Here is a 27,544-nt window from a genome sequence, read left to right as displayed (position 1 = left end):
ATTCCCAGCCCAAGCTCAGGTCCAGCCTTTAGCATGAGGACACAGAGAGGCGGGATGAACTCCTGGATCAGGCCTGGGAGTGGGAACAGGCACTGCTGTGTAAAACCCCAGGAACAATGACCACTGCCTCCCACCGTGGCACAGAGAACCCGCCTGGCCTCACCTTGATGACAAAGTCCCCGAGCTGCAGGTCACTCAGGATCTCGTGCACGATCTTCAGGCACTCGGCGTCGGGAATCATCGGGTCGAACTGCCCGGCGATGTCAAAGTCCTGGGGGCAGAAGCAGCAACGGAGGCTCCTGGCACAGCTGAGGGGCTTTGGCCGGGCACACCACACTGCTCCAGCCAGGAAAACCCTCCTGCCACCCCAACACTCACGCACTGGTAGAACTCGCGGTAGCGGCCCCGGGTGGTGGCCGGGTTGTCCCTCCTGTACACCTTGGCCACGTGGTAGCGCTTCATGTTGTTGACCTTGTTCATGGCCAGGTAGCGAGCGAAGGGCACCTGGGCCCAGGGAGTTAAGGATGGGAACAGGGAGATCCCTGGAGCTGCAAAGCTGAACCTCCCAGGCCCCCCGACTCCCTTTCCCTTTGCCAGCTGCTCCCCAGTTTTTTTCACAACGATGGTGGGATTTTTGGGGTGTCCTGTGCAGCGCCAGGAGTTGGACTTTGATGTTCTCTGTGGGTCCCTTCCAACTCAGGATATTCTATGATTTTTAGGGAAATCATCAGCCTGGACTGCGGATGAGTAGAATGAAGCAGCTGAGCTCCTCCAACACTGGGACAGCTCCATTCCCTCCTCCTGACCCACTCAGGACAACCCTATGCACACACTGACCCTCTCTCGTCATTCCACCCTCTCACAGTGTGATCAGAGGGAATTCAATGCACAGCACAGCCCCACAGACATTGAACAGGAGAGATTTTGGGTGAGATGTGCAGGTGGAGAAGGCCTGGGATGGGCTTCTGCAGCAAACACTTCTCCAGATGGCACTGAGAAGGTGGGACGGGCAGGGCAGAGGTGGGGACTGTAACTGGGAGAAGATAAAACCAGCACAGAGGAGCAAACTGGTGCAGGTCTGCAGCCTATGGGAGGGGCTTTGCTGTGGGTCCTGGCCTGGCTGGGGGGTGGTATGAGGTGGGGTAATGACAGTGACAGCCAGGCAGGGTGGACAAGGGGGTCTAACACCCCAGTGGGTCCTGCAGGCAGGGCAGGGCGAGGGGGACCCCACAAGGTGGTATGCCAGCATCCCCTCGGGGTGCCACCGTCCCCTGGGGAGCTCAGGATACGGTGAGGTCGTAGCGCAGGGCCAGCAGCTCCCCTCCCTGGTCCTGCAGCTCATAGATGAGCTTCGTGTCCTCCCCGTACTTCCCCATCAGCGTCTCCTGGGGAGGAACGAGGGGGCTGGTGACCAGGTGGTTCTGGGGGGGCACAGGGTCCCCTGGGATGGGCACAGAGTTCAGTCCTCCCCAGAGCCTCTCAAGTCAAGCCGGAGTGGCCATTACACACATCCCCCCTCCAGCCCCCTCAGACCTGGGTCCACCTCCCCATCCCCCCACAGGTCCCAAGAGGGACTGTCACCCCTGCCCTCCCCACACGAGGGGATCCCCCAGACTTGCCCTGAATCCCTGGGGGAAGACGGAGCTCCCCAGTCTCACAGGAGGGAGTGTGGGGGGTGTGTCCCACAGCCCATATGGGGGTCCCATCCTGCAGGAAGGAGCAGAGGGGGTTCCCACAGCCCCTATGGGGGTCCCACCCCACACCAAGGGGGTCCTCCTGCAGGAATGAGCAGAGGGGAGGGTCCCACAGCCCCTATGTGGGTCCCGTCCCACAGAAGGGAGCAGAGGGGGGATGTCCTACAGCTCCTATGGGGGTCCCATCTGGCAGGAATGAGCAGAGGGAGGGTCCCACAGCCCCTATGCAGGTCCCATCCCACAGGAGGGAGCAGACTGGGGGGTCCCATTCCGCAGAAAGGAGTAGGTAGGGGGGTCCCACAGCCCCTATGAGGGTCCCGTCCCGCAGGAAGGAGCACAGGGGGGTCCCACAGCCCCTATGGGGGTCCCGTCCCGCGGGAGGGAGCAGAGGGGGGATGTCCCACAGCCTCACCCGCAGCTCCAGCACGGGGGTGTCGATGGCGGCCGCCCCGTGCCGCTTGAAGCAGGACACCACGGCGCCCAGGAGCCGCTCCCGCAGCGCCGCCTGCGCCGGCGGGTGGTCGCGGGTGCCCTGCCCGGGACACGCAGAACAAGCCGTGAGCGGCGGGGCCGCGCGGGAACGCTCGGTACCCACCGGCGCCGCCCGCGATCCCCGCCTTTACCTTGGGCGTCTTCAGCACCGGCACCACCCTCCCGCCGCCGCCGCCGCCGCCGCCGCCGCCCCGGGACAGAGCCGGCGGCCAGGACCGGGGGATGCTCTCTCGGTTCCCAGCGAGGCGGTGCCGCGGCGATGCCCGGCGGACGAAAGCGGCGGCGGCGATGGGGCCGATCCGCAGCATGGCCGGGACCGGGACGGGGACCGGGGCACCGGGAGCGCGGGGACACGTGACACCGGCGGCACGTGACACCGGCGGCACCGGGAGCGCGGGGACACGTGACACCGGGGGCGCACGTGACACCGGGCGGGAGGCCGCGCTTTACGGCGCCGCGCGACAGTTCCCGGTGCCGTCCCCCCTCAGGCCGCCATGGCGTCGGGCAGCGGGGTGGGTACCCCCGGGGTAGGAGCTGCCGCGCCTCCCGACGCTCCTCTCGGGCTCGCCGGGGCTTGGGGAGGGTCGTGGGGGCTGCGCTGAGGGAGGGAGGGCGGGCAGCGGGGCAGGGCCGCGCCGCGCTGGGGGCCCGCGGCAGGGCCGCGGCGTGAGGGACTCCCTCGGGGACGAGGGGTGCGGTGGGAGAGAGCACATGCCTGCTCTTTATGTCTCTGTGTGTGGGCGGTGGGAGGTTTGGGGCCCTGTGAAAGGCCCTGATGTGTTAAGGGCTGGAAGGGCCCCGCCGCGGTCGCGCCCATCGGGAAGGTGGAGGGTCGCCGTCCCGGGAGGTGTTTGAGGAAAGGGCGGACGTGGCACTCGGTGCTCTGGGCTGGGTGACGAGGTGGTGTGGGGTCACAGGGTGGACTCGGTGGTCTCAGAGGGGTTTTCCCAGCTCAGTGATTCTGTGATCCTCCCCCTGTCCCAGCCTGAGGAGGTTGAGTCGCCCCAACCCCCCGGGGGTCCCACCCCACCCCAGGGAGCTCCTGGGATGGGCAGCGGCTCGTGCAGGCGTCTCCCTCCTTCCCTTCCCTGTCTCCCCACTCCCTGTGGCTTCTCGGCCGTCCTGGCTGTTTCCCGGCTGGATTTCACACTGTCCTGCTGGAGAAGCAGCTCTGCAACTCCCTGACAGGAGGGTGGAGCCGGGGGGGGGTCGGGCTCTGCTCCCGGGGAACAAGGAACGGGATGAGAGGAAACGGCTCGAGCTGTGCCAGGGGAGGGTCAGGTTGGACATCAGGAGGAATTTCTTCCTGGAAAAGGTGTTCAGGCGTTGGCAGGGGCTGCCCAGGGAGGTGGTGGAGTCCCCATACCTGAAGGTGTCCAAGGAAGGCCTGGCTGTGACACTCAGTGCTCTGGGCTGGGGGACAAGGTGGGGATCGGGCACAGGGTGGATCCATGGGCTGGGAGGGCTTTTCCAGCCTCAATGATTCTGTGATTCTGTGAATGCTGAGATGGGGTGGGTGAGTGGAATGCTGTGAGTGTAGTCTGGCTGGACAGCCAAGGTGGTTTGAACACCTTCAGTGACACCCCAGAGCTGCCAGCAGTGTAGTGGCTGTGTTTTTCTGCCTTTTCTGCTTTTTTTGGCCCATCTTTCCTTCCTTGAAGCCACTTGCTGAGAAGTGAGAAGGGAGGCCCTGGCACAGGTTGCCAGTGTCCAAGGCCAGGTTAGACAGGGCTTGGAGCAACCTGGGCTAGTGGAAGGTGTCCCTGCCCATGGAAGGGGATTGGAACTGGATGATCTTTAAGGTCCCTTCCAACCCAAACCATTCTGGGATTCACTCCATGATTCCATGAAGTGAGCAGTGATGGAGGTGAGCAGCAGGATTTCTCCCCAGGAGGAAGATGGGGCCTCTGGTTTATTGTCAGCTGCCAGCTGAGAATTCCTGTTGGATTGAGTCAGGCTTGAGACTCCTCTATCATTTAATAGGCTTTGGTGCTGATACTGAGCAGATCATTGATGCCTATCTCAAGAGGGAACAGGAAGCTGTGGGGCACTTCTGGTTATTAATTGTTGTTAGTAATTTGGTAAATACTCTCTGAGATAACGATTTTGGGGCTTGCAGCCCCCCTGCCTCCACCAGAGCAATTCAGAAACATCCCTTCAGGTATTGTCCAACCAAGATCTTGTCGAGCAGTTGGGCTTAATTTCTTTCCCCATGCCTGGATGAGGCAGATTGGTAAAAGAGCTGCAAAAGGCTCTTTTACTTTTATTACAACAGGAGAGAGAGAAGCAGCAAATAAACCTCCCCCTCTGCAGGGGGATTTGTGATAATGCCTGGCATGCAGGAGAGTCTGGAAAATACCCCCAAACGTTAATTTACACTCTGTGATATTTTCTTTTCTTTTGCTCAGGGTGGTTAATAAAACCTGTTACGACATCCTTAAAGTGCTTAAGAAAGCTCTGGGAATAAATGAGAATTTTTCTACGCCTCCCCAAGGCATTTTCATCCCTATCAGTAGTTGTTCGTTCCATTTGAAGGATTGCCAGAGGAGAGAACCTTAAATGGCTGTGCTGCTGCTGTAGCTCCAAATGGGATTTGTGTCCTTTGGATTGTGATTGGATTCTTGATTTGGCTGAACGGAGAAGGCGGGGGGAGCGTGGGGGTCCTTCTCTCCCGGAGGTGTTTTTAAATACATCAGTCCTTTTTTTAATGTGAAACCGAGAGGCTCTCCCTGCCGTGCTGAGGGAAATGCAGCTCTGTCCAAATGGGAGTTATCTGCTCAGGGAAGTCAGGAAGTGGCTGAGTTAAACCATGACTGATCCCAGGTACAGGGGCCTGAGGTGCAGATGGGGCAGACACTGGGAAGAGCCTGAGCTGGTTTGGTTAGAGTGGGTGTGGGTGGAACAGAGATTCTTGTGCAGTCACTTTTGCTCTCAGCATTGAGGACTGGGTGAAAATCCACTCCAAAAAATAGTCTTTGTCTTCGTCAGTGCCTTCACTTGAATTCAGCCTCTCTTCACACATGTGCTGCATCCAGCTCTGGGTCCTCAGCACAGAAAAGAAATGGACCTGTTGGAGCGAGTCCAGAGGAGGCCATGGAGATGCTGCAAGGGCTGGAGCCCCTCTGCTCTGGAGCCAGGCTGGGAGAGCTGGGGGTGTTCACCTGCAGAAGAGAAGGCTCCAGGGAGACCTGAGAGCCCCTTCTGGTGCATAAAGGGGCTCCACGGGAGCTGGAGAGGGACTGTGGACAAGGGATGGAGGGACAGGACAAGGGGGAATGGCTCCACACTGCCAGAGGGCAGGGTTAGATGGGATATTGGGAAGGAGTTCTTCCCTGGGAGGGTGGTGAGGCCCTGGCACAGGTTACCCAGAGAAGCTGTGGCTGCCCAATCCCAGGAAATGTCCAAGGCCAGGTTGGATGGGGCTTGGAGCAACCTGGGCTAGTGGAAGGTGTCCCTGCCCATGGCAGGGGTTGGAACTGGATGATCTTTAAGGTCCCTTCCAACCCAAACCATTCCATGATTCCATGAACTTACCCTGTCACTGCCAGACAGAGCTCTGTGGAGCTGCTGAAGGCCCAGTGCCTCGGAGGTGTTTCTGTAGGAAGCTGCAGGAGCTTTCTGTGCATTTTGTAGAGGTGCTTCCCTGGTGCTTCCAAGCCCTGCCTTGACAGACAGGGTTTCAGAGCCTTTTCTGGTTTACTTTGCTGTACTTGGAAATCCCACACTGATGCCTCTGATTTCACGGCAAAGTCGGCATTTTGATGCCTGTAACAGCCTTCCCTGCTCCTGCATTTTAATCAAACTCTCTCTAACTCAGACTGTGTTTCACAGCTTCCTCATCTGTTATTTGCAACTTGGGTTCAATTGACTCTTGGAAGAAGTTGGTGTAATCTGTGCTGTGCCTGTCAGGGGGCACTTCCCAGGTCTTAGATCCAGCACTTTCAATCCCGGTTGGGTCTAGTTTTAAAGGCAAAATCTTGGATGATCATCTCAGGAGCTATTGAGATAAACTCATTTCTTCTCTCAGTGCTCTGAAATCCTTCTGTAAGTACCCAGAGCCACGCTGAGAGTGATTCTCTTAAGCCACATCCATAATTCCTAGATAGGAAAACAAAGGACATGGGGATATAACATAATACCCCTAATTTACTGCCGTGGCCTCACAGGCTGAGTGATTCCACCTCTTTCCCCCCTCAGAGGTGATCAGACTGTATGATAAATGTTAATGCACTTTGTTTGCCTCCCAGACCAAGAACCTGGACTTCCGCAGGAAGTGGGACAAGGATGAATATGAGAAACTGGCGGAGAAGCGGCTCACGGAGGAGAGAGAAAAGAAAGATGGTGCGTGGTGTGCTGGCCCCAGGCAGGCTGTGCTGTGCTGGCAGCGAGTCTCCCAAATCCCTGGAGTTTGGGAAGGAGAGAGAAGCTAGAAGTCAAGTCCCAGAAGGGAAAAACTGGCTTGCTCCAATCCTTTTTCCTGTGTTTGCCACTGAGTGCATTTTTTTGACAACAGGAATTAGTGAGAACCTTTGGGGAGGGAGGGGAACAGTCAGCCCCTGAAACAAGGAGCTCTCAGAATATGACCCGAGTCCGAGCTGGAGATACCTCAGAGATGTACCTGGTTTTATTAGGAAGAAATTATACCCTTTACTGATTTAAAAACAAAGGTGCATTTTCTGCATGGATCAGGTGGTCCCAGGTTCCCAGCAGGCCCCTCTTCACCAAGGGGAACATCAAATCCACCATGTCAGGCTTGACCTTTTGTTTATGTTTCAGGCAAACCAGCTCAGCCCGTCAAAAGGGAACTTCTGCGGCACCGAGACTACAAAGTGGACCTGGAATCCAAGCTGGGGAAAACCATCGTCATCACCAAAACTACCCCTCAGTCAGAGATGGGGGGGTAGGTCATGGTCTTGTTGGAGTCTCAGAGTTGTGCTGGGGGGCTGTGACACAGTAGGGACCCCTCACAGGGCACCAGGAGCTGGTTTCCTCCTGTGTTTGGAGCCTGGGGCAGTGGGACTGCACTGGTTTACACCTAAATTGTGTCTTCTGGGGTAACATGTGGAAGAGACCCAGCAGGCTGAGCCCCTTTGGACATTATTCCTTGATATCAGTGTTGTCCAACTGTAGGAACAACAAGGAGGCAAATCTTTGCCACCTGCTTGGGTTTCTTTAGCCAGACCTGCTTGCACTGAGAGCAGGGCTGCTGCTGATTTGAGATTCTGGTTTGGATATCTGTGCACAGGGAATGGGAGAAACATCCAGATACCTGTCCTCAGGAATGGTGTTTGGCCACTGTTTGTGTGGATCATGTTCCACCAAAGGCTGAAAGGATTCTGAGCTCACCCTAAAAGACTGTGTTGAGTTTGTGTCACCTCAGGAGTGAGCCTGTTAGTGTCTCCCTGGCCAGTGGTGCCAGGGAGATGTGCAGCCCTGAACAGCACCCAGGGATGGAAGTGCAGCCCCTGACTGGGCTTTTGCAGCAGCTGTTAAGATGGGCAGAAAGCAGATCAGGGAGTTGCTCTGTGAGGTGATGGGAATGGCAGGACTCACCTTGCAGCCAGGTGAGAGGCAGTGGGATGTAAAGGAACTGGGGGAGGACAGGTTGCAGAATACATCCCACCCAGCTGGGTGTGCCTGGAAGGGGGAGATGCTGTGGCTGGCATTGCAGAGCAGCTCAGAATTTGGTTTCTGTCGTGTCAGAGGGGTGTTGGTGTAAGGGCAGATACCTCTGGGGCATCCCTGTCCATCTGGAGCGTGCCCTTGCTCATTGCTCTTCCCTGGGATCCTCTTGTCCTGGAAAAAAGTCCCATATCCCAGTTGACATGCAGAGTGTCTCAAATAGCTGTTCTGTGGGATGGGGTTTGTCTCATGCTTTGGGGTTAATGTTTTCTCTCTCTCCTGCCAGGTACTACTGTAATGTATGTGACTGTGTGGTGAAAGATTCCATTAACTTCTTGGATCACATCAATGGCAAAAAACGTAAGGATCATTTCTCTACCTCTGGTTGGTTGAGTTGGAGGGCTGTTCCCTTCCTGCATCACCCATGTCTGAGAGCTGAACACATCCGTGGATTAGAGTGCTTTGGAGATCAGGATGTGGGGACTGTTTGCTCCTGAGAGCTGTGGAGGTGCTGCCTTTATCTCCTGGCACCTTCCAGCGTGCTGGACCATTCTCATGGAATAAGCACAGCAGAAATAGTGGTGGTGTACTCTGGTTAGGTGTATCTTCCCAGGGTCAGCAAATCTCTGTATCTCCTGAAAATCTGGAGAGAGGCTTTTCGCAGCACTGAAACTGTAATGAAATTTTTAGAGAAGTATAAGGTCTGTCACTGGCCTATTTTTGGGTTGGAAACTGCTCTTTATAGAAGTCAAGTGTGAAGCTCAAAACTGGCTGGTCCCTGAGCTCCAGATCAGACCTTGTGAGGATGGAAGCTGAGGATGAGCAGAGGCAGGAGTGGGGCAGTTTGACTCTGGAGCTGTCTCCAGCAGTGTGGTGGTGGTGTCCTGTACCTCACTCTGGTTCTTGTCTCTGCCGCTGTGATGATGCATTTAAGTCAAGACAAAGACAAGAGGGAAGAATTCCCAGTTTATCAGTCTGTTTTCTTAGTGTGTTTAACTTGAAAAAGGGGATTATACCCTCAAACTGACTGTGATCATTGCTTTTCCTTGGCATATTCGGAGAGTGGGGGAACGTGGAGAAATTAAAGGAGCAGCAGGATACACTGACAGGCTTCCCATGTTGTTCTTTCCCTTAGAGGTGTTTTTGGCTCCTTATGGAAGTCAGCAAATGGCCCCTTTGCAAAAAGGCAGGGAGGTGTGTGCTCCAGACCTGCACAAGGGGCAGTTTGAGAACTGGGGGTTCAGAAGAGATCTGAAGGCTGGTTTTCTGTAGCTCAGAAAAGGAAACCCAACTTGTTAAAGCCCTGTGCTTTTATGTGGATGGGAGGAAGGTGTTGACATGCCTTGTTTGACATGTTGGGAGATTGGCAAGAAATCCATATGAGAGAGCCTGGAATCCAAAATCCTGGCATGGCTGTGTGGATGGGCATGAGATGCAGGGTTGAGCTGAGGCTGGAAAGTGGCTGATGCACAGTACCTCGGTATGAGTACATTGGGAGCTTTTGATCCAAGGCCATAAATCTGGCTTAAACCTGCTTGTTCTTGGCAATCTTCTTATTATTCCTGGGGTATAGTTTGAGCTTCCAAGTGCTTTTGCATCCCTGGGACAAACCCATGCATGGCTGCTGGAGTCAACAGGCTGTTTGGATCTACCCAGGAATGTGAGTTGGAGACATTGCTGGGGATGGCCCCTCCAACCTAGGCTTGCCTATGAGTGAGAAACTGGGAATCTGCTCTAAAGAGACACTAAATTTGCAGCCTGGCTTAATATTTCCTGTTCCTACTTTAGTGAGCAATGTCCTGTGTAATCAGGATCTCTTGAGTGCCACTCATGTCTTGTTTAGCATCGCCCACTGCCAAGAGTTGCCAGTCTGCCAGTTTTATTATGGCTCCTTTTTCAACAGTCCAACCCTTTTTTATTCCACTGGTCCAAGATTAAATTTCCTGAAGCATCAGAGCACCAACATGACAGGGAGTATCCAAATAGGGAGCCTTTAAAGAATAGTTAGTGTTTGTCTTGTTACAAGTAATGTTTGGCTTGCTGTGGTCACTGCTGGCTTGGGTTATGGTGTCCCCCTAAAGCCCACACCCTCTGACCTAAGAAATCCTTGTGCACGGGGGTAGTCCAGGCCTGGAAGGTGCTTTGAGGGGGTGGATGACAGGCAGGAAGATGCTGCTGTGCTGTTTCAGTTGGGATCAGGGATGGGGACCGTGCAGAGCACTGAGGGCTGCGGGTGTTGCTGAACACGGCTGATTCCACTCCTGTTCTCTAGACCAGAGAAATCTGGGCATGTCCATGCGGGTGGAGCGTTCCACGCTGGACCAGGTGAAGAAACGCTTTGAGGTGAACAAGAAGAAGATGGAGGAGAAGCAGAAGGACTATGACTTTGAGGAGAGGATGAAGGAACTCCGTGAGGAGGTGAGTCCGGGGCAACAAGTGAGGAAGCAAAGCTCCCCAGAAACACGTTTTGGGACGAAATCAACCCTGCTTCCTAATCTTGTTCCACAGAAGCCTTGTTCTTGGTATCACTCTTGTCTACTGCCATGAGTGGGTTTTGGTTTTTTATTATTTGCTCTTTTAAAGGTTTTTGCTGCTATCCCTGGAAACCCTTTTCCCCTCTTTCTGTGGGAGGATAACTTTGGGTGGTTTGGGTTTCCACTGAATGCAGCACGAGCCCATTTTTTGTCTCCCATTAGTCGTGTTGGAATTTGTGTGCTCTGAAAGCAGACCTGTGTCTTTGTCCCTTATCTTCCATGATTCTTAGGATTGCTGGGATCCTCCTCCACGTGGCACTTTCTTCTGTGTGGCCTCCTTGAGTGTCAAAGGGCTTTGTGAGCAGTGTGCTGTGGTGTGAGATGTGTGAGGAGGAGGTGAAAGACAGCAGATTCCTCTCAAACCAGGGCTTAGGTGTCAGTAAACATGAAAATCAAGTTGACTTGAAAGCCCACCAAAGTTCTGACAGCTGAGGAGCTGCTATGGATGCTTCTCCTCCATCAGCAGCCATGTAATAACCCAAAATTACAAATCACTGCCCATTTGAGTCTCCCTGCCCAAGCCCTGAGCTTTGCTTCACCACAGGGGAGCTCTCTGGGGTGTCCACAGAGCAGCCCCATCCTCTGCCCTTGGGCAGAGCCCCATCTGTTTGGGGGGGTAGGAGGGAGGTGCCCCAGCAGCACAGGGAGTGCTGTGGGTTGGAAAGCTGCTGCCAAGTCCGTGGATGGCAGCAAGGAAATCGGCAGCAACTCCTGGTGCAGCTTTCTCCGGGGCACGGTGCAGCAGGCGGTGCTGGGGATGGCAGGAGCAGTTGGTAAGATGGGAGCTGAAGCCATGCTTGGTGTCACCTGGTACAAGCCTGGCTTTGTTCCAGGGCTCGTGATCCTCACAGAGCAAAACACTTTGATTAGAGCAGTGCAAACTCTTTGATGCCAAACCCCCCCCTCCAAAGCTGCTCAGAGCTTCAGCTTCTGTTCCAGTGAGCAGCTGTCACTCTGCCAGGCCGAGAGCCAACAGGCATCACAGTCACTGGCACGGGGCGTCGGATGAGGGAACAGCCTCCTGCTTTCAAACCAGCTCCTTCTTGCCTCAGCCTTCATTCCAGGCATAACTTGTGATGTTTGCTCAGAAGAGAGAGTTTCATAACGCTTTTTTTTTTTTTTTGGCTGCATCCTGTGTGTGTGGGTCTGCTCTTGGGGTGGGAGGTGGGGTGGTCTGGATTCTCTGGGAAACGTTCTCCTCGGAGACCACAGCCCAGTATTTCTGCTGCCTGTTTATTTCCTCAGGCACAACTTGGGTGCCGTAGGCAGGACATGGCTTTAGCTGTGCAGTACCCGGTGTCTCAAGAGCTCCCTGAGCTCGGGGAGGTGCAAATTGTGTTGCTGTTGTGTCCCTTGCTGCAGGAGGAGAAGGCCAAAGCCTACAAGAAGGAGAAGCAGAGAGAGAAGAAGAGGCGGGCGGAGGAAGATTTGACCTTTGAGGAGGATGATGAAATGGCAGCTGTGATGGGCTTCTCTGGTTTTGGCTCAACCAAAAAGAATCACTGAGCAGCTCCGGACTCTCCTCTTTCTCTAAACAGTTTGTTTTTACACAGGGAACTCTGGATAACTCTTCAAAGACTTGATGGAGGACTTGTATGTAAATCTCTCAGTAGAAGTTGGCTGGAGGAGTCGAAAAGTGATTCCATGCTCTACCTGTGCTGCAGAACAAGCTCCGCCTCTCATTAGCTTCCCATCTCCTTCTGTGTCCTAGATCTGGCTGCTCAGCTGCTCTGTGGCCGTGTGCGTGCCGGGAACTGCTCTGCTGGGTACATTTTTGTGTCAATAAAGTGCAGCAGCCATTCTGCACAGGTGGCCTGGTTCAGGATTAATCTAGTTGTCAACCAGGCCCTAGTTGTCACCCGGGCTGTGTTTGAGGCGCAGGGAGGGATCCAGGTTTTTTTAGGATCGTAATGGAAGGAAATGTGCCACAGCGAGCGGTGTGAGCGGTACAACCTGCATCTTCATGGCTTGTGCTGAGCAGGGCTGGTGGCTGCATGGAGTCTGGGTTGCCGAAACTTTCCTGTGTGTTTTACCTGCAAGGGAGACTTCCCTGCTTTTTCTTTGTGTTTTATCCCATAATTTCGTTATCTTTAAGGCAGGGGAGAAATTCCTCCCCACGACTGATCTAGGACAGAGCCAATGAAAGAAAGGTGTGTTCGATTTGCCAGAAATAAATTGACTGTTTTAATGGGTCCTTTGGTGGGAGTTTGATGCCTTATTTATTTTGAGAGCTTCTGCTGCCCACTGAGAGGAGCTGCTGATGTCTCCTGTCAGCACAAAGCTGGGCTGGCCTTCTGGGGACCTCAATGGAGACAAAGACGTGGCGTGTGCCCCCCTCTCCTGGCTCAGCTCCCAGCTGCCCTAGATGGGCAGTTGCCATCATTCTTGGCTTTTTTAAGTAATTCTGGAGAAGGGTGTAAGAACTTGGGAGGGGGAAGGGACTTCAGGGCTGGGGACCTGCATTTCCATCATGCAATCCAAGACAGGCTGGGCTGCTTTCCAGATTTTATCAGTATATTAAGGGCCATTTTTTTCCTGTCTACTGGCTGTCAGTGTCTTTTCACCTCTGCCCTCCCCTAAATCCACTTCATTTCAGCTTTTATTTACCTCAGTCAAACCTTGTGTGACTCATTTCCGTCTGCAGTTAGGATTTATATTTTGCATGGCTGGGTTTTTGTGGCTCTGTCTCACTCTCCTCTCTCTTTTTATGTATATTGATGAAATCCTTGCGCTTGCCCTTCTCCGTGCTCGTATGAAATTTCCAGCCTGGGGAAGGCTGCAGTGTTTAGCCTGCTCTTTCTAATACATCTAGAACAAATCCTGTAATGTTGTGCTGCTGTTTTAATTCCTTAATCTTAGCCTGCTGACAGCTTCATTGCCTCAGGTCTTTCCGCTTCAATTCAGATTATAATCCCCGTTGAAGATGCTATTGAAATGATATATAGCCAGTCAGATACAGCTGTCCTTGGAGGTTTGACCCTTTTAACTTGGCAATCCTTTGACTTCGGCTCTCTGAGCACACGGGCTGGGAGGGCAACTTTCATTCCAGCCACGTTCCCAGCGCTGTGCAGGCTGCAGCACGTGGCTCCGGCTGAATGGGAGAGCGGAGACGCTCGCGCCTTTGTGCCCTCCGGGGTGCGAAAGGGATGCTGCCGTGGTTTCATACACATTAAAAGTTTAGGATGTTTCAGAGAAGATTTAGCAGCAGCCATTTTATCCCAGCCACCAGCTCCACAGACACCCAGCCCCTCTCCGCAGCCGGAACTCGGTTGGCACTGCTTGGGAAGGGCTGCCCCGCACCCTCCCTCTCTCCCAGCTTGTGACCTTGGAGCCAGTGGCTGCTGCCTTGGTTTCCCCATGGAGCATCCCACTGTTCTTGTCCATCCTGGCGCACGCAAGGGGCAAGGTATGAAATGTGCAGCCCCCAGAAAAACCTTCCTGGGGAGGTGGCCGGGCTTGCGCAGCCTCCTGCCACCGGGCCCTTCCCGTCCCTGCTGCTGCTCCTGGTCCCTGCGAGACAGGGAGGAAATCCCTCCGCAGTGCATCGCTTTCATTAACGAGATTCCTCTTGGGTGTAAAGCCTGTCCTCCCCAAACCCATCCCGAGGCCACCTGCGCCCTGGGGGCTGAAGCCCCGGCCCCAGCTCCCCGTGCTGGGGCTGCTCACGCCGGGGGAGTGCAGCTCTTTGTCTCGGCGGCTTGCTGGGAGCAGTGGTGTGTGCGGCAGCAGATACAAGCTCTTGCTGGATTCCCAGCAGCGGGAGCTGCCTCTAGCCAAGGATGAAAAGCTGGTTTCATGGGAGGAAATAATATTTAGAGAAGAGACAGATAACATTCCCTGCACCAGCCACGTTAACCCTTTACTCCCACTGCTGTTTGGGGGAGTGTTAACCCTTAGCTCATGGCTCCCAACACTAGAGCTGTTGGGTCTCTGTGACTCTTCATTACCATTCACCATCTCCATGATGAATTTAAGGTGCTGGATGTGCCTGTGTAGGTGAGGACTTGGGGTTTTGATTGGAGAGAGGGAGGCCCCAGCTCTGCACCTCCCCTTCCTGCTTCCCCTTCCACCCCAGCAAACAGGGCCAGGTGCTCTGCACCTCCTGGGTCCTCTATTTGCTCTTGTCAAAAGGGGATGCAGCTCTTCCACAGGTTAAAACTGGGATCTGGTGGAGTAAGGAGGGGCATTTTGCATGGTTCCCACATCCAGGCTGGAGTGTCTTGCCTGGTCTTGCTGTGAAAGTGTTTTGAGGTGCCTGGAGCCAGCTTGGTGCTTGTTCCCAGCACCTGGGCAGAGGTACAAGGCTCTGCCTTGGGTGTGGGGAATTTCCTCATGACCTGTGGCCCAGAGGATGTGGGGGAAGGATAAGGGTGTCCTAGCCAGGCTGGGGACCACGCTCAGCCTGAGCTGGCCTCCCGTGGCTCCATCCCATTAAATATTGATGGCAGTGTTTGGAGATGCGTCCACAGCAGACCCTAGAGAAAACAAATCTGTCTTGCCCTCTCCACTTCCTCTCTCCCAGACTTCTTCTCTGGCCTCATCCTGGAGAGAAGGGCTGAGGCCTCATGGACTGGCTGAGCACCAATATCTTGCTGTTCTTCCCCTTTCCTTCCTTCCTGGCCACCCCTCAACCCTGCCATCTCCTGCCAGCCCACCTTCCCTTCACTCTTTGCATGTCCTCCTTGGGACTGGGGGAGCAGCAGCAGCATTCCCACCATCCCAGTAAAATGACTGGGATCAGGGACCTGGAGTGATTCTGGATAAGGGGTCCCAGCCCAGCCCTGTGTGTTGCTCTGCCTGGGCCAGCTGAATCATTCCCTGCTTCCATGACTTTATTAGCAGAAGACGTGGGTTTTCAGCACTTTACATCAGTTTTACATCCCAAAAGGTTTAAGAGCTTGGCAGGAGCTCCAGTCCTCCCACTGCTCAGGCCACAAGCTACTGCTGGCCCAGTTAGGCAGCCATTCCTGCCTTTTGCCATCCTTAAAGCTGAACAACATCCATGGGCAATATCCCTGGAAACCTTCCTGCCTTGCTTTGACCTGGTACGGCGGTGCCAGGAGGCTGTGCCACCAAATCCCTATTTTGGGGATTTCTGGGTCTTTCACAATCCATCAGCTGACCTGCTGCTGTGGCACCATCCCACACAACCCCATTCCAAGCCAGTATTCCTGCCCCTCCCAGTCTATGGGCACCCTGAGAGCCACCTGGATCAGTCAAACCTTGGCCCAACCTGTCCTGCTTTCCTCATGCAGAGGGACAAGGTGTCCCCAGAGGAGAGCCCCACCTGTGGAAGGGCAAAGGTTCAGCCCCTGGTTGGAGCTGGGGTTGCTGCAGAAGGGAGCAGGAATCATAGAATCCTGGAATGGTTTGGGCTGGAAGGGGCATCAAAGCTCATCTCATTCCAACCCCCTGCCAGACACCTTCCACTATTTCAGGTTGCTCCAAGCCCCGTCCAACCTGGCTTTGAACACCTCCAGGGATGGGGCAGCCACAGCTTCTCTGGGCCATCGAGGAAGGGATGGGAGGCAGGGTGGAGACTCGTAGAGGGGAAATCCCTGGGCTGGGAGGTTTTTGCTTCCCACTTGCAGCTTGGATGGGAAACTTGGACACAGGTTTTTCAGACAGGGGACACCCACAGTGAAGTGGTTCTTGACCTGGAGACCTAAGCAAGCTGGGCCACTCTCCAAACAATTTTTGGCTCAGTCCACAGGTGGGATCAAAACGGAACAAACGGGGCTCTCGAGTGTTCCAAACTGGAAGGAAGGAGACAGCCCTGGTGCCTCCCTCATCCCAGTCGGATCTGCTGCCGCAGCCAGGTTGGAGGCTTGCTGGAAGGATGGATGATTTCTGGGCTCAGTGTGGGGCTCCTGAGCACAGGGGAGGTTTTGCTTTGTCGCAAGCAAAGTACAAAACCATCATCAGCCAGAGAACAAACAGCTCCGGGCTGGAGAGGGAGCAGGGAGAGGGAGGTGGGGAGGAGCAGGGGGAGCGCGGGGACAGGGCATCCGCAGGAGGTTTTTCGGGGACTTGTGATCTCAGAGCAAATTTCTGCTGTTGGCTGCGCACCAGTGGCACCATTTCACCAACTCATGCGTGCCTCCCCACCGCCGGCTCCGCGGCGCTGAGCGCCCCGGGGGGGTCAGGGCCGCTCTGCGGAGGGCTGCGGGAATACGGTCCCTGCTCGGAGAGCGTGTGATCTGCCAGGCAGCCAGGGAGCCCCGGGGACACTGCCATGCCTTTGTTCCTCCTTCTCTTTCTTTTCCACCTTCAGATTTTTTTTCCCTCTGCTTCCAGCTGCGTATGCAGCACTCCCCCCCCTCTCTTTCCACCCACAGTTCCTGTCTTGATTTTCCTTCCCCTCTACAAATATGTGTTCCTTAGGCTCCTTCTCCTCCCTGCCTGGCTCCCCCCATCAGCGTTGCCTTCCCAAACTTCTCTTTTTTCCTTTCTCCCTGTTTTCCCACAGGCCCTCCTCATCCCTTCCCCTTCCTGCTTCTCTCCCCTTCCCTCCAGCCTCTCGGGCTCCAGTTCACTCACTCGTCTCCCCTTCTCTGACAGTTTGGGGGAAATCTGTCTGTGTCAACACACAAATTCCATTATTTATTGGCTGAGCTGAGCGGGGTCCTACACTCGTCTGTAATTGTCTCCAGATCAAAGCGGCTGCTGATGGCAGCTTTGCCTTCTCGCAGCAGAACACCACCCCCAGCTTCCAGCTCCCCATCCTCCCGGGGGAGTCGGGTGCGTGTGCGTCGACACCCTCGATGACTGATCTCCCAGACAGAGAGGAAAGAAGTAGGGCTGGTGGGGGAGAAAAGGGAGACCTGGAGGATCTGCAAAGCTCCCAGGAGAAGATGGGGATGTTGGGGAGTGTCCCAGGGGGACACACAGTCCCTGGTAGAGGCCAGGAGAGAGTGGGAAGGTAGAGGTGGTCCGTATCCTGGGAATGGGGACAGGGAAATGAAGTGAAAGGAGGGGCAGGGAAACAGGAAACATTCCCATATCTGTCCAAGACTAGAAGAATTAGAATTTTTACTCCAGAGATCCGGGATGGCTCCATAGAATCAGGTGGCTAAAAACTAGAAATAGGGACAAAGGAAACATACCTTTTCCTGCCTTTCCCTTCTGAAACCACCAGCCTATCCCAGGGATGTGGGACTCCAACATGGACTGCAGGCACCGGGATGTTGTTTGGGTGTTGATGCAAGATGTGTGTGGCGAGAGGACAAGGAAACATCCAGTTCAACTTCTGCCCCTTGGCCTCCTCGTTGGGGTCCCAACTCCAACTTTTCCAGCTGCTCTTTAGTGCATTGCCCAAGGAGAGGGGAGGAGAGGAGAGGTTTCAGGATCTAAGCACAGGATCATGAGTTCTGCCAAGGGAAGCTCTAAGGGTTATGTTTAGGCTGTGTTAGGGTTGTAACCCCTTACTTTGGGACCTGACAAGGTACTCCCTTGTGGCTACATGACCTTCTTCTCAGGAAAGAGCAGGTCAAATTTCTTGTAGAATCACCCACACAGAGAGGAGAGCTGCAGAGGTTTCTCTGCTGGAGGAAGTGAGGTCAACCAGAACTGCTCTCCCCAGGGCCAGTCTTCCCATTTTATCAAGATACACTGGGGAATTTGGGAATCCTTTGTTCCACACAGATCTGCAGACACCAAAAGACATCAACAGTCCTGGCAGCTCAATTCTCTCTCGCTGCCCAATACATGAAGATGTCAGGCTCAAGCCATGGCTCTACATTCCTAAGACTCTTCTGTTGTCCCCAGCCTTCCTCCTTGTGACACCTGCCTGGCTTTACCATCAAACCTTCTCTGGCTTATTTTTGCACAGAATTCAGGCAGTTTCACTTACACTTCTCCCTGAACGGTATTTTTCCCAGCCTTGAATCAGTTTTTTAATCTTCTTTGAAAACTTCAGGCACAGGTACTGTGTGTAATATCCAAGATCAGTCACACTGATGCCTGACAGAGGAGAGGTGTCACCTCCTCTCTCCCAGAGCCTCTGCTCTTCCCACATGCAATCATTTCACTCTTGCACACCTTTACTTTCCTGCTCACTGATCTCCCCTTCCTTCTCAGTCCTTCTCAGCAGAGAAGGGACATTCCCTTAGGACATTTTAGGGAGACCCTCTAAGAGGATGCCCAGGGCAATATGAGTCCCAGCTCTCAGGATAATGGAGACATATACTTCTTTTGCTTTGGGTCCCTGGTCTCTTATTTCAAGATCAACAAGACACCAGCCATTAGAGCAGCTCCCTTTGCAGCTTGGGCTTGCAAGAAATTCCCTTCCTCTGGAGCAGGAGGGGACACACTGGGTTCCTGAGCTGCCAGTGAAGTCTGTGTCTTACAGGGAGCCAGAACTGCCTCCCCCAGAAGCTGAGCACAAATGGGCCCCATGTCCTGAAAATGCTCAAAAGTAGGTGATGGTTACAGAGGGTCCACTTGGAGCTGAGCCTGTATCTCAGCTGCCATCTGTCCCAGGCAGAAGTTCCCCCAGACTTGGGGAAGTTGTTCCAAAAGAATCCAGTGTCCTCTACCAGTACTGACCCTTGAGTTGGTCACCTCAGCTACATCTTCTCACCTACAAACCACGCAGGGCTTCATGAACACATCCTGTCTGGTGCAAAAGGTCTCCCTGCACTGCTGCTGGGGAAGAGGAGGGTGCTGAGCAATTCCGGTACCCTGCAGACCAGAGCACATGGACAAGGACTTCCAGTGGGAATGGAGTCCCGGCATCCTTCATTGCTCCATTCACCTCTGTGCATGGGGTCTGTGAAGAGAAATGGCTCCTGACAAACATGGGACCTGCACTCTCAGACCCTGGGCTCTTGGGCAGTGATCTCCCTTGCCTTGGTGACCTCCTCACCTCTGCTCAGCGTGGGTTGCTACAGATTGGGACTTTCTGAATCACACCAGGGTTTTGTTCCATCGGGATCTCTGGAGGTCCCGGGCGCATCCCTACTCAGAGCTAGAGATCAGGAGGATTTCCAGGATGGCAATCCCTGCCCCAGTCTGGTCCCTGTGACAGTGTTTATCACCCCCACAGTGAAGATTTTTTCCATAATAAGAACTTCATTTCTCCAGCTCATGCCCCTAGCTTTTCATCCTGCGCCTGTGCACCTCTGAAAGGAGTTGGGCGTGTTTCACGTCTTGCATCCCAGCATCCAAGGGCAGGCAGAGTGCCCACCAGCCCTGATAAACTCTCCAAGACAGCCACCATCCCCTCCAGGGCATGGGCTTTCCTCCTGAGGGGGGAACCAAGGTTTAGAGAGGAAGGAGCACTGATCAGGGCATCCTGCTGCACAGAGCTTTGTGGCTTCAAAGACCAAACTCCCCCAGACCTGACCCTGCAGAAGCAACCCCGGAGTGATTTCCCAGCTGCGGGGCCAGGGCTGCTCTCCTTCCCACCGGGAGACCCCCCTCCCACCACGGTTGCCCTCTTGGGCACCACAAACTATAACTGCTCCCGCTTGGAGCGAGAAGGGCGCAGTGAAGCCACATGCACGGCTGGGCAGACGGGAGCCCTGGGGAGCTGGGGGAAGGGCTGCATGGTCTGGCAGGGACAGTGTTTCTTGCAGCCCCTTGTGCTGCCCCAGAACGCAGCAGGCAGGAAAATGGAGTGACAGTGCTGGCTGGGCAAGGTTTGGTTCCCCCAGGCAGCTGGGTGATGGTCCCCCCCAACCCTGCTCTCTGCGTGGCTTTTCCAAGGCAGCTCAACCTGCGGCATATCCTGCTGCATCCCACCCTGATCTCTCCGGGTGGCCTTGCCAAGGCACGTCAGTGCTGACCTGCGGCAACCGGCCACCCACCCGCCTGTGCCAAGGCATCTCAGAGAGACATCCCCCTTCTGGCTTCCAGCATCTTCCAAAAACAAGCTCCTAGCCGTGTCCTGATTCCTTACCCCAAGAGAGCAGGGCTGGCAGCTGAACACACCCCTGCACCACAAGAGGGGCCTTAAAATCTGCAGGACATGAAGTGGGGTGTTAGTGGGGGTGCTGCACTGTCCGCCCCGTCCCACCCCTTCACTGCCCTCCCAAACAGGGCTTGTTTTTGGATCCCCTGTCCCTCTGCAGCACTCCCAGCCTGTGCCATTTCCTTCAGGAAAGGAATCCACCAAACAAGTCTGTACCTCCTCTCAAGCCCCCACACGTTTTTGACCTTGGTCCCCTGGAATTGTGGGGGCTGGGAAAGGGGCAGGAAGAGACCCCAAGGTCTGGGGAGATAAGGAAAAGGAACAACATGGGTCTATCCTGTGACCTCCCTTAGGGGGGGAAAGCAAGGAGGGGACATGATACCGATTCCCTCCCCTAACCCCCCATAAGGAAGCAGCAATGAAGAACTGCGGGGGGCGAGGAGGGGGCACCACCGAACAGAGCTGGAGAAGGGTAGGAAGGATCGGGCAGGGAGCCGGGAGGGTTCGGATCCTGCCGGTGCACCTGTGGGGGCGTGCGGTGATGGTGAATATTTTAATCTAAATCAAACAATAGGACCAGAGCCGCTTCAAGGATTTTGCAAAATGCACTTGGTAGGAGGTGGGGAAGCACTGGCGGTAGTGAAATAATATCCCCGAAAATCTCTGTGTACAGTTCCTCCCCCACCTCCCAATCCCCCTCTGGCCTGAGCAGCCCTCGGGGGGCTCCCCCAGGAACACTACCCCTGCCACCCCTCCTCCGGGGTCCCAGCCCCGGGAGGGCTGGGCAGTGATGGAGGGCGCGGCTGGGGGGGCAGATCGCGGGCTGGGGGGGATGAGAGAGATTCATATCGGGGCGGGGGGTGACAGCGGCGGCGTGGGAGATGGTGCGGGGGACAGGCTGGCAGTGACCGGCGCTTGCGATGCAGCCTAGGTTTCACTTACCGGGAGCCGTCCCGATTCCACCCGTGAGCGGCCCGAGCCCACGCGTGCCCCAGCCGCGCCGCTGCTTCCACCTGCCCGCCCCTGCCCGCGCCTCTCCCTGACCAGCGACCCCACGAGCGCGGCTCGTCCCGCGCGGGTCCCGCTGCGCTCCCAGGCATCAAATCCCCTTTCCCCAGCCCGACGAACCCCTCCAGCCCTGCCGCCTCCTGCCTCCTCCGGTATCCCAGTCGCCCCTGGATCCTGCCTCCCACGCGGGTCCCCGCGGGGAGCGGGGTGGGGGGAGCGGTTGGGGCCGGCGATTCCCTTCCCACCGGGTACAGGGGAGGCAGAGACAAAGGCGGTGAAATATCAGTGCCCGGCTAAAGCCGCTCCGAGCCCCGCCGAGCCCTTAACTAGATCGTTAGGGGATTATCCGCACCCTGAGCAGACGCGGGGCGGGGGCAGCGGCCGCCCCGTCCCGTTACCGAGCGCCCCCGGGGACGGCGCCGGTGGGAGGGGACGCGCGGAGCTGCCCGGGCGAGGCGGCGGCTGGAGACGGGTCTGCGGGGAGAACGGATCGGCCAGCGGAGGGACCGTGAGCGGTACCGGGGCGGGGAGGGGACGGGGGGGCGCAGGGGGCACCGTCTGTCGCACTCCGGGGGACCCGCGGCTCGCTCCGCTCCCGCCTCCCCCTCGCCTTCCGCGGGGGGCGGAAAGTTTGTGCCCGGGGTGGGGGGACCGCTGGAGGTCTGGGGGGGCAAGTCCTGGGGTCGCCGGCGGGATCGTGCCCCGAGAGCCCGATGGGGTTGACAGTGGCGTAGCCGGTGGGGGAGCGGGAGTAGGGGCGCGGGGCTGTGGGCAAGCGGGGTGTCGGGGGTGGGAGCAGGCAGGGAAGGGGGGGGGGTCTCTGTGCCTCCGCGCTGATGGGCTCAGCTTTATCCAGGGCTGTAATCCCCCCTGCTCCGGTAATTAAAAACTCCGCATTACAAGGAAAACGGTGTGCAGGGAAATGTAATCAAGTCTGGAGGGGCTTAACCATCTGGTAAAGGTTAGGACCGGCACGGCGGGGGACGTGGCCGGGGGATTTGGCAGCCGCCGCGATCCGGGCTCCTCTTAATCTACCGCGGGGACGAGCACAGCATCTGTGGGGTAATACCGGTGCCCCGGGCAGCGATCGGTCTCGCCTGAGCTCCCACCGCCGTTAACGGGATCTCCTCGGAGCTGGTCTCCTCCCCAGGTGTGTCCGGCTCCGGTAAACAGGTTCTGCTGTGGCACCGGCACCCGGATTGCAGCCCCTCGCCGGGGCCAGCGGGGAAAGGGTTAAGTGGCCGCTGGTGCCCGCGGCTCGGCCCCCCAGCTCCGGGCAGGGCCCTCCCCCGCCGCCCCCGGGAGCCTGAAACTCTTTGGAAGTGCAAGGGGCGAGCAAAGACGAGGCGGCGGCGCGGGTGCGACTCCGCGTCCCCGGGAGCGCTGCGGGGCCATGGGGGCCGGGGTAGGCTCCAGGCGGGGGCAGCTCTTCCTCCGCTCCCTCCTCTTCCTCCTGCTGGCCGGGCCCCCGGCGGGCGGGCAGCTGCGCTATGCCGTGCCCGAGGAGCTGGAGCACGGAGCCTTCGTGGCCAACCTGGGCGAGGACCTGGGGCTGGACGTGTCCACCCTGTCAGCGCGGCGGTTCCGCATCGTGTCTCGGGCCGGGGCCAGGCAGCACCTGGAGGTGAACCTGGAGAACGGGATCCTCTTCGTGAACGAGCGGATTGACCGGGAGGAGGTGTGCGAGGCCGGGGGGACCTGCCTGCTCCACCTGCAGCTCCTCGTCGAAAGCCCGCTGGAGCTCTACCGCGTCGAGGTGGAGGTGCTGGACATCAACGACCACGCGCCCACCTTCCCCTGGCAAGAGTACGTGCTGGAGGTGGCCGAGTCCGCCGTGCTCGGTGCCCGCTTCCCGCTGGAGAGCGCCCAGGATCCTGACGTGGGAACCAACTCTGTGCACACCTACCGCCTCAGCCCCAACAGCTTCTTCTCCCTCGAGGTGCAGACACGCAGTGACGCCAGCAAGTTTGCGGAGCTGGTGCTGGAGCGCGCCCTGGACCGCGAGCAGCAGCGCCTGCACCGGGTGCTGCTCACGGCTCTCGACGGCGGCGTCCCCGAGCGCTCGGGCACCGCGCACATCCTCGTCACCGTGCTGGACGCCAACGACAACGTGCCTGCCTTCGACCAGCCCTCATATGGCGTGAGCCTTCCTGAGGATGCCCCCGCTGGCACGCTGGTCATCCAGCTCAACGCCACGGACCTGGACGAGGGCCCCAACGGGGAGATCGAGTATTCCTTCAGTGGGCACGCGCCGCCGCGCGTGCGGGAGCTCTTCCACATAGAGCCCCGCAGTGGGCAGGTGCTGCTGAAGGGCCGCCTGGACTATGAGCGGGCCAGTCTCCACGAGCTCTACGTGCAAGCCAAGGACCGTGGACCCTCAGCCGTGGCCGTTCACTGCCGGGTGCTCGTGCACCTCCTCGACGTCAATGACAATGCGCCAGAGGTGACCCTCACCTCTGTGTCCACACCCGTGCTGGAGGATGCCCCCCCAGGCACCGTCATCGCCGTCATCAGCGTTCTGGACCGGGATTCTGGGGACAACGGGCGTGTGAGCTGTGAGGTTGGCCCCAACGTACCCTTTGAGCTCCGCTCCTCCTTCCGCAACTACTACACGCTGGTCACCACGCAGGCGCTGGACCGGGAGGTTGTGCCCGAGTACAACGTGAGCATCACGGCGCGGGACATGGGCTCGCCCGCCCTGCTGACCCGCAGCACCCTCACCGTCCCGGTGTCCGACGTGAACGACAACGCCCCACGCTTCCTCCAGCCCTCCTACAGCGTCTACGTGATGGAGAACAATGCGCCGGGTGCCTCCATCTGCTCTGTCAGTGCACTGGACCCTGACTGCCAACAGAACGCCTACCTGTCCTACTCCATTGCCGATGGGCACATCCATGGCATGCCTGTGGGCACCTACGTGTCTATAAACTCAGACAGTGGGCACATGTATGCCCTGCGCTCCCTCGACTATGAGCAGATCCGCAGCTTCCAGATCCAGGTGCAAGCACAGGACGCGGGTTTCCCCCCGCTGAGCGCCAACGTCACCGTCCACATCTTCGTGCTGGATCAGAACGACAATGCTCCGGTCATCGTTTCCCCCCTGCCACACAACGGCTCCGTGGCCACCGAGCTGGTGCCACGATCAGCCAGGCCGGGCTACCTGGTGGGCACAGTGTCAGCAGTGGATGCGGATGCGGGGCTGAACTCTCGCCTCTCCTACCAGCTCCTCCAGGCCACTGACTTCACCCTCTTCAGCGTGGCACCAGACACGGGTGAGCTGCGCACCCTCCGCTCCTTCCTGGAGCAGGACTCAACCCGGCAGCGGCTGGTGGTGCAGGTGCAGGACAGTGGGCAGCCAGCCCTCTCTGCCACCGTGTCCCTCCTGCTTTCCGTGGTGGAGAGCATGCCTCAGACTCTCTCCGACTTCAGCGAGCTCAGTCTCCCCCCAGAGGTCTCCTCATCCTCCCCACTCACCCTCTACCTCCTTGTCTCCCTGGGCTCCATCTCCTTCACCTTCCTCCTCGCCATCCTCATCCTCACAGCCATTCGCTGCCGCGGAGAGCGGCGTTCCCGCCAAGGTGACAGCTGCTCCCCGCCCCGCTGCCACTGCTGCCCTGGGTCCAGACCCTCCTCCGATGGCCTGAAGACTTCCAACCTGACGGCACAGCCCCCCGCAGGGACCGCGGCTGCCACCTGCCTTGACGTGCCTGCAGGCGGCCCCCCGGGCTACTGCTACAAGGTCTGCCTTGGTCCTGAGTCTGCTCAGAGCGACTTCATGTTCCTCAAACCCTGCAGCCCCCCACGGAACAACGAGAAGGATCCTGGGAAGCGGTCCCGGCCAGACCAGCATCTCCAGGTCTCCAAGGAGGTAACACCGTGCCCAGCGGTGCTTACCGGTGCTCCGCGGGTCCCCCCAGCCCCCTCCCTCAGCCTCTGCCACGGGAGAAACCAGGCACGGCTTCTCCCAGAGAATAACCGGAGCCTTTGATCAGTGCGGGAATTAGGAGCCGTCAGGCAGCGGGAACTCCACCGAGCTTCCCGATGGGTCTAATTACCGGGGGAGCGTCAGGCTCGGCTGAGGCGAGAGGAAATCCCTTCCCACCGCCTTTTGTACCCATTAGAGGCAACAGAGATGCTCCGGTGCCCTGGGGGAGGTGGGAAGGTGGGGGTGGTTTCTCCTCCGTGTGGGTGAGCAATTCACACTGGGACAGCCTGAGCTCCAGCGCTGCTTCGCTTCCCCCGTGGAAGCTCCGCAGTGTCCGGCTGCTGCACCCGGGGCTGGTCCCTGTCCCGCCGGCACTGCTCCTGTCCCAGGCCTGGCCGCTGTTCCGGGCTGTGCCAGCGGGCAGGGAGGGCGTGGGGTCTTAGGGGCGGGATTTTGATGTCAACATTTGTTAGGTACTGAAATGAGGAATGTCTAATTTTCCTGGTGAAAGACTCTTTCCGAAACACGATTACAAGGATGGAGAGTGATGAGGCGTCTAATCCACTTATGTTTGAGTTTTAATAAACCAGCCCTTCTGAGGAGAGCCCAAGACTCTCTGCCAAGAGTTTCTCTCCACATGTGTCCTTGCACTCCTGGACTGTCTTCCTTTAATGGGATTTTCCCCTAGTTTTTGCAATCCTCCTGGGACACCAGGCATGCAGCCGATTTCTGCACCTCTCATCATTTGGTGCCTCAGACCTGGGCTAAGTCACTACTGCACCTGCAAAAAAAGGCTTTTAAAAATTAACAGGAGTAGGAAAATGCCCTGTCCCTCCCCAGAAGGACAGACTTAAACCTCACACAGTCAAAGAGCAAGCCTCAAACAACCCTGATGTCTCAGGAGGGTGCAGAAGGTCCAGAAGGGAAAAGGCTGTTTCAACGGTGCCTCAGTTTCCCAAAAATAGGAAAGCGCTGCTTGGATCTCCACAAAGGGTATGGGGAAAGAGAAGATGGGGTCCTGCATCCCTGGCTGCTGAAGCCTTGTGCTTGTAGGGCTGATCTGGTCTGACTGACAGAGGGGCCCAGGGCTGACTGACAGAGAGTCCCAATAACCAGCCTTGCCCTTCCCTGTGTTTTCCAGGTCAAGCAGCCCAACACAGACTGGCTGCCTCCAAGCACACAGCGACCTACCCTGAAAAGGTACCAAATCCAGCACTGTGGGAACAGAGGGAGCAGGTGGAAGGGGGATGTGGGATTGTCTCCAACACAGCTTTGAACAAATCTCTTCTCTTTAGCTCCCAGAGCCTGGAAGACGTGGGGGAAATCCGCAGAGCCCTCCAGAAGGAGCATGAGAGGCTGTGCACGCTGGTGACTCCTGTCTCTGGTTAGTATTGGGACACTGGGGCTGGGAGGACCAGACCCTCTGGTCGCTTGTTGGAGGTGCAGCTGGGGGGTCACATCCCTGTTCCTAGAAGTGGTAGAGTTTTGCGTGCTGGAAGGGATGTCCAGGCTCTGGGAGGGAGGTTGTTGAATCCTCGGACATGGATGTGACTGTCCCATTGAGCTGTGGATGTGACCTCCCTGAGCCAGTCTTACACTCATCTTTCCTCCAGAGTTTCAGAAGGCTTCTGCAGGCCCCAACAGCATCTGGACCCCCCAGTACAACCCCTTGTACCCAGGGCACATCCCAGCCCTGGATTATCAACACAACGTCTACATCCCCGGCACCCCCACTCTGCTTTCCAGCAAGGATGGGCCCCTCTTCCCAGGCCGGGAGAACAAGAACAGCTTCTCCACCTTTGGCAAGAGGAAGAAGATGACGACTTACTGTGACATGCATGACAGTGTGGTTATCAACAATGACCTGAAATAGCCTGGATGGCTCTATCCTGGGAATCTGTCACATTGTTTCAGCTGCCAGGTCCACCCTCAGCACACAGTTCCATGTATGGACCACTCAGGATTCTGCAGGGCTGCTGGGAAAGTGGCTCACCAGAGCATGGGGAAAGGATTTAAGGAGCAAGAGACTGAAAATTATGGGGGGAGGGGGACAGCAGGGGGCATTTCTCCCATCTCATCCTGCAGAGCTGTGTTGGCAGCAGGTGCTGTTTGGGATCCATATGACCAGATTTAAGCAAATCTGCCTTGAGTTTACCCATTCCCATGTCCCCTTAGGGACTGTCCATCTCTGTAAACATTGTCACTTTGTCTTGTCTGGCTGTGTGAATGTACTGAGCTGCATGCCTGTATCTCTGTCCCAGTAGGCATGGAAAGTGTATGCAGACCAAGCCTGGTCCAGCCAAGTCTGACCCCACGCACTGGGGCAGTGACCATTGCTCTGTCCCTGAGATCCAGT

At 56.8% G+C, this 27,544-nt stretch overlaps 3 protein-coding genes across 3 annotated transcripts in view; 2 read left to right on the top strand and 1 right to left on the bottom strand.

Annotated features, from left to right (window-relative positions):
• Positions 1–2,494, bottom strand: part of LOC113967112 (histidine--tRNA ligase, cytoplasmic-like) — a 5,574-nt gene extending 3,080 nt beyond the window's left edge. Inside the window, 6 exon segments of the mRNA XM_027682417.1 lie at positions 135–157; positions 160–271; positions 379–504; positions 1,290–1,385; positions 2,107–2,226; positions 2,318–2,494. Of these exon segments, the coding sequence (XP_027538218.1) occupies positions 135–157; positions 160–271; positions 379–504; positions 1,290–1,385; positions 2,107–2,226; positions 2,318–2,494 (654 nt within the window).
• Positions 2,495–2,586: 92 nt separating this feature from the next.
• ZMAT2 (zinc finger matrin-type 2) lies at positions 2,587–13,168 on the top strand. The gene is made up of 6 exons (XM_027682479.1): positions 2,587–2,698; positions 6,434–6,527; positions 6,963–7,086; positions 8,095–8,168; positions 10,081–10,226; positions 11,705–13,168. The coding sequence occupies exons 1-6, from the start codon at positions 2,681–2,683 to the stop codon at positions 11,846–11,848; spliced, it is 600 nt and encodes a 199-aa protein (XP_027538280.1). The 5' UTR covers positions 2,587–2,680; the 3' UTR covers positions 11,849–13,168.
• An 8,930-nt stretch (positions 13,169–22,098) lies between these two features.
• Positions 22,099–27,075, top strand: LOC113967141 (protocadherin-10-like). The gene is made up of 4 exons (XM_027682478.1): positions 22,099–25,131; positions 26,330–26,388; positions 26,484–26,572; positions 26,802–27,075. Exons 1-4 carry the CDS (start codon positions 22,657–22,659, stop codon positions 27,059–27,061), a joined length of 2,883 nt encoding a protein of 960 aa, XP_027538279.1. The 5' UTR covers positions 22,099–22,656; the 3' UTR covers positions 27,062–27,075.
• Positions 27,076–27,544: the final 469 nt, after the last annotated feature.

Source organism: Neopelma chrysocephalum, unplaced genomic scaffold, assembly GCF_003984885.1.
Source record: "Neopelma chrysocephalum unplaced genomic scaffold, ASM398488v2 Primary Assembly neopelma1_63, whole genome shotgun sequence".
Taxonomy (NCBI): Eukaryota; Metazoa; Chordata; class Aves; order Passeriformes; family Pipridae; genus Neopelma; species Neopelma chrysocephalum.
The sequence above is the reverse complement of the archived record's forward strand: the minus strand, read 5'-3'. Positions and strand labels throughout refer to the sequence as shown.